General features: G+C 64.6%; 1 protein-coding gene across 1 annotated transcript in view; it reads left to right on the plus strand.

Annotated features, from left to right (window-relative positions):
* The window catches only part of TREX2 (three prime repair exonuclease 2), a 14,449-nt gene extending 10,484 nt beyond the window's left edge, over positions 1-3,965 (plus strand). Inside the window, 3 exon segments of the mRNA XM_006166688.3 lie at positions 967-1,109; positions 3,099-3,611; positions 3,613-3,965. Coding sequence (XP_006166750.1) covers positions 1,069-1,109; positions 3,099-3,611; positions 3,613-3,838 — 780 coding nt within the window. The 5' untranslated portion in view covers positions 967-1,068 and the 3' untranslated portion in view covers positions 3,839-3,965.
* Positions 3,966-5,457: the final 1,492 nt, after the last annotated feature.

A 5,457-nucleotide genomic window follows, 5' to 3' on the forward strand; every position in this document is an offset into this window, starting at 1 on the left:
CGCGCCCCCCTGGCCGGAGCCTGGGCTCCAAGCCGTGGTTGGTGTGGCTGGGCAGGAGGCCACCGGAGCCTGGTGTTCTGCAGTGAGGCCTCAGGCTGTTCTGGGTCACTGGCTTTGTTGCCGTGAACACACCATCAAGCTGGCCCCGTGGCCCGGAGGTTAAGGAAGCCAGATCCCACATGGCCAACAGTGTGCTTTGTATCCCAGCCCTGGCAGCTGGAAAGCACTGGGCGCCTGGGCACGTGTGCCTGTGAGGCCCGACGGGATGGAGACATGGAGGGGAAAGGACTGATGTGACCGTGCCCCGTTGGGGGCATGTTCTCCCTCTCTGCCAACCTCTCTGTCTCTGGTGAGCACACTCACCTTCTGGCAAATTGGCCAAATAAAAGTGGGGCCAGTTGGTGGTGTGGAGGTGGCTGGATCCCACACAGCCAAATGTATGGTTTGAGTCCGGGCCTGGTGGAAACATGCCAGGTGCATGTGTGTGCATGCCCTAATTCCCATGAGGAGAATGGAGAAGGGACTGTAGCGCGGCCGTCCCCCCAGGGGGTGATTTCTCACTTTCTCCCTCTCTCTTTGACAAGCTCACGTGCTCTCCAACAAATTAAAAGGAAGTGAACCCACCAGCAAAATGCAGACAGCCTGGCTCCTCCCTTCGTGCCCTCTCCTCTCTGTTCCAGGGCAGCAGGCAGGCAGTGGGGACCAGCCAGGCCAGGGACCCCTGGCTCGAGCCTGAGCTCCAAGCAGCAGTCAGTGTGGCTTGGTCCCTATGGACGTGCCCCGAGCAGCTCCCAGGCGGGGCTGCATCTGGGTCCCTGGGCACTGAGCCCCTCGAGGGCCTGTGTGGGGGTATGGCTGTGGGAGAGCTGGCTCAGGAGGTCCCGGCTTTGTTGGGAAGGATTGCCCACCTACACCTCTTCCAGGTGGATGTCTAGGCTCACTGTCCCTTGTATTTTCTCTCTGCAGCTGCCAGAGTGGATGCACTAGCGCAGAAGTATAAGGGCCTCAGCCCTGCCATGCACAAAGGCGCGGGCTAGCTGACAGCGCTCCTGAGACGCGGCCGCCACCATGTGCTCCAGGCGTCCATCTGCCTGGGTCCTTTGGCTGGGGTGGGTGTGGGTGTGTTCTGATTGGAGGGAAAGGAAAGCTGGGTTCCGAAACGTGCCCCCAGCCTGCTGTCTGCTCCTGTGGCACCACATCGCTCTTGCACCCTACCCTGGGAAGCCCAGGCCCTGGTGAGCCCTCCTTCCACACCTGCCACTGTGCACAAGCTTGGCAATGCCAGGCCCTAGAGGTCCGCGCTGCCTCTGACACCAAGCTGTGCGAGCAGACCTGGCCCGCATCCTCGCTCCAGCCCCATTGCTTCCTCCTGGCTGGCCTCTGGGTGCCACTCAGGACTCCTGGCAGCCCCCGAGCCCTCCTTGCCGTGCCTTTGGCATCCTGTGGGCAAGGCCCGCTTCCTCCTCCTTACCTAGGATGCTTGGCACTGGGTAGGGAATTCTTGGTGGCAGCTTGACTGGTTGTCCAGGAAGCTGCTCTCGGGGCTTCCCAGGGTGACCCAGTATCTCCCTGAGTAGTGTGCCTGTCACGGCCACCTCCTTCCCCCCAAGCACGGGATAGGCGCCACTGGCGAACCTCTGCTTCCTGCAGCCTGCCACTCCCCTCTCTGCCCTGCTTCTGGCACCTGTGGGTGCGCTTGCCCTTGTGGGGTGTCCCTCAGGCTACTGCAGTGGGAAGACCAGGGGACTCAGTGGGCTGGGCAACATCTCGGTGGCGCCATGCTCCAGGTTGGCCCGCCATGAACCCAGCGCCTCCAGAAAGAGGCCTTTGGGCTGCCACCTGCCTCCTGGCCCAGGAAGGCCCCAGAGCCTGGGATCCAAGGAGCTTTCCTCCTGTGGTCCAGGGCCCTGCCCACCCCAATTGCTAGGCCCTGCAGGCCAGGTCTGGCCTCCTTCTGCCATCCCTAGTCGAAGATGAGCCTGCAAAGTATGTGTGCTGTGGCCAGGTGGTATGGGGGCTGCCCTGGGGGCCTCTTACATGCTCCGCAGCTCACTTGAGCCCATTGGCAAGGGGGAGCCAGGGCCTGGAGAATGTACACATCGCAGCACGGGGCCAGGCGGTGGGCCTGGTCTGCTGTCGCGGTCTAGCCCCATCAGACCCAGAGGCAGGGCTGGGCACCAGGCACTGCCTTCTGTGCAGGGCGCACTCACTCTCGTGCCTGTGAGGACAGGCTTCCGCAGCCCATGGCCTTGGTCACGGCAGCATGCATGCGGCCCAGAGTCGGTTGGGCTGTGCAAACACGGGGCGTGTGCCCCAGTGGCTGTGAGCTGGCGAGGGGGCGGGGAGCAGCGAGCTGGCCGCACAGGGCCCGCGGCGGCCTCCTGCTTGCCCAATGGGGCGGGGGCGGGCCGTGGCTGCTGATTAAAGGCTGCCTGGAGCAGCCTGTGTGGAGACAGGTGGCCAGCAGCCCAGGAAGCCGGCCAGCACGCGCTGCCCCAGGTAAGCAGCATGGGGGGAGCCTGGAGGCAGGCAGGCCGGTCTCGGGTCACGGGTCACGGGTCACAAGCAGGCTCCCCTGAGTGCCTATTTGTCGAGGCTTCTCAATGAGGAGCTGGGCCTACCTCCAGTCTGCAAGGGGACTGTCCCTGTAGACAGGGGCCTGGTGTCCTCCCCTCCAGGGCTCCCACGCGCTGCCCCAGGTAAGCAGCATGGGGGGAGCCTGGAGGCAGGCAGGCCGGTCTCGGGTCACGGGTCACGGGTCACAAGCAGGCTCCCCTGAGTGCCTATTTGTCGAGGCTTCTCAATGAGGAGCTGGGCCTACCTCCAGTCTGCAAGGGGACTGTCCCTGTAGACAGGGGCCTGGTGTCCTCCCCTCCAGGGCTCCTTGGTTCCCCCGTTTTCTAGGTGGCAGGAGTGGGGCTGCTGGAGAGAGACTGAGGGGCGGGAGGGGGGGGTGAAAAGCCCCTGGGAGACCCCAGCCTCTGGGTCCCAGATCTGGAAGCCCCTTTGCATGTCCCGGAGCCACAAGTCCCACAGGGTGGCGTGGGGATGGCAGGAAGCGAGGCCTACATGGGCCGGGTGTGCTCTTGCTCTGGCAGCTTCAGGCTTTGCTGTCCCTGTGAGATCGCCATGTCGGAGGCACCCCGGGCCGAAACCTTTGTCTTCTTGGACCTGGAAGCCACAGGGCTCCCCAGCATGGAGCCCGAGGTCGCGGAGCTAGCCCTCTTTGCCGTCCACCGCTCCTCCCTGGAGAACCCGGAGCGTGACGAGGCGGGCGCCCTGGTGCTGCCCCGGGTCCTGGACAAGCTGACGCTGTGCATGTGCCCGGAGCGCCCCTTCACAGCCAAGGCCAGCGAGATCACCGGCCTGAGCAGTGAGAACCTGGTGCGCTGCCGGAAGGCTGGCTTCGACGAGGCCGTGGTGCGAACACTGCAGGCCTTCCTGAGCCGCCAGGAACGCCCCATCTGCCTGGTGGCCCACAATGGCTTTGACTATGACTTCCCCCTCCTGTGCACTGAGCTGCGGCGCCTGGGTGCCCACCTGCCCCGGGACACTGTCTGCCTGGACACGCTGCCAGCGCTGCGGGGCCTGGACCGTGCCCCCAGCCCCGGCCCGTGCCCAGGGCCGCAGGAGCTACAGCCTGGGCAGCCTCTTCCGCCGCTACTTCCAGGCCGAGCCGAGTGCAGCGCACTCTGCAGAGGGGGACGTGCACACGCTGCTGCTGGTTTTCCTGCACCGCGCCGCCGAGCTCCTCGCCTGGGCCGACCAGCAGGCCCGCTGCTGGGCACAGGTCCAGGCCATGTACTTGCCGCCCGACGCCCTGAGCCTTGAGGCCTGAGTGCCCACCGCAGGCCCAGGCCAGGGCCGTGCTGGCTGTTCTCGGGTGGCCCGTGTACTTCAGCGGGGCTGCTGCTCTGGGGTTCCCACCCTTCCCTGTTTCTCAATAAACATTGCCAACTGCTCACCAGCTGACTTGCCACCCTGGCCTGGGTGGGCAGCCGTGTGCGGCCTGCGTGGGGGCTGGGGCTGGGGTGGCGTTGGTGCTCACCTGCTGGGCCATGGGGCCAGGGAGGAAGGTGGGAGACAGCTGAGGCCACTGCACTGTGAAGTGGGAACGGGGAAGCGGGGTGCAGAGAAAAGGGGGCCGTGCCCGCAGACAGGCATGTCCACACTTGTGCCGACTGATGGGAGGGTCTTACCGGAGGGAGAGGGAGGGGTGCATAAGGGGGAGCAGCCCTGAAAGGGAGATGTGGAAGGAGCCTGTCCTGGATCCCGTGTCCCTTGTGCTGTCCGAGGAGCCTGCTCCAGGAGGCAGCTCACAACAGCTGCCTCCACTGGCTTGAGGTGCTGGCTGACCTGCCTCAGGGGCCCCTCCCCATGGCACACCCCGTCTCATGGGGAGGGGTGCAAGGAGTGACCTGTGTCAACACACAGGTGGGGTAGCCACGCCCGAGTGACTCTCATGAGCAGAGCCTCAAGGCTTGCGCCAGCCTGGCCCATCCAGAGAACCCAAAGTAGGTCAAATGATGAGCCACTGCAGTGTGCGGGGTGGCAGTGCCGGCTGACCGTGCTCACTGCCCAGGCCTGGGCTAGCCTGAGGGCTGAGGAGTCACAGGGCCAAGTCGGAGCTGTTCTTACCATACCTCACAGGCCATTGTGAGCAATGGGCTGGGGCAGGCCTTGGGTGAGGGGGGCAGGGTGAGACCAGGCTTCTCAAGAACGGCCCCCACCTGGGGTGGTGTCACAAGGCTGGGTGGCTGGCCTGGCAGGGAGGAACTGAAGGGGTAGGATGCCAGGACCCCAAGACCCCTGGAGCCCCAGTGGGGCCTGCTCCCTGTCCAGAGCCGGCCAGCCTGGACCAGCAGGTGGCACCTTAAAACTGGCCTTGCTGCTAACCTGCTGGGTGGGTGGCGGAGTGGGGCCCTCCTCACGCAGCAGGCCAGGAAGGATTCAACTGTAGGCTCGAGACCCCAGCTCCTCCTTCCCCAGTGTGCCGGCTTCCCTGGCCTCCCAGTGGGCTGGCCTTGGCTTCCCTCCCTCAGTCTGTGTCTTGCATGCCACAGAGACACGTCGTGACCAGCCTCTGCTTCCTCGAAAGCAGCCACGTGCACTCGGCGTGCGCAGTGCATAGCCATCGGCTTCCCGGACAGGCATGGAAGCGCCTGTACCTGCGTGCAGGACGCGTGGACGGGGTCCCCCTCCTCCCCTGCGGGTACGCCGATGCTTATGCGTGTGCACGTGGGTGTGTGCATCCTGGCTCCCGAGTGTCGCCTTTGTCTTCATCATCATCATTAGTCTGCCAAAGGGTGCATACTCTCCCCAGAGAGACAGGGAGGGGGAAGCACCCCTTGAGGTGTGACCGTGCTTCAGTCCCTTCTCGGATTTTTCCCAGCTCAGGATTTGGGGCACACATGCGCTCGTACGTGGCATGTGAGCTGGCCCTTGCCTTTGTAATAT

Source organism: Tupaia chinensis, unplaced genomic scaffold (assembly GCF_000334495.1).
Source record: "Tupaia chinensis unplaced genomic scaffold, TupChi_1.0 Scaffold144326_1, whole genome shotgun sequence".
Taxonomy (NCBI): domain Eukaryota; kingdom Metazoa; phylum Chordata; class Mammalia; order Scandentia; family Tupaiidae; genus Tupaia; species Tupaia belangeri.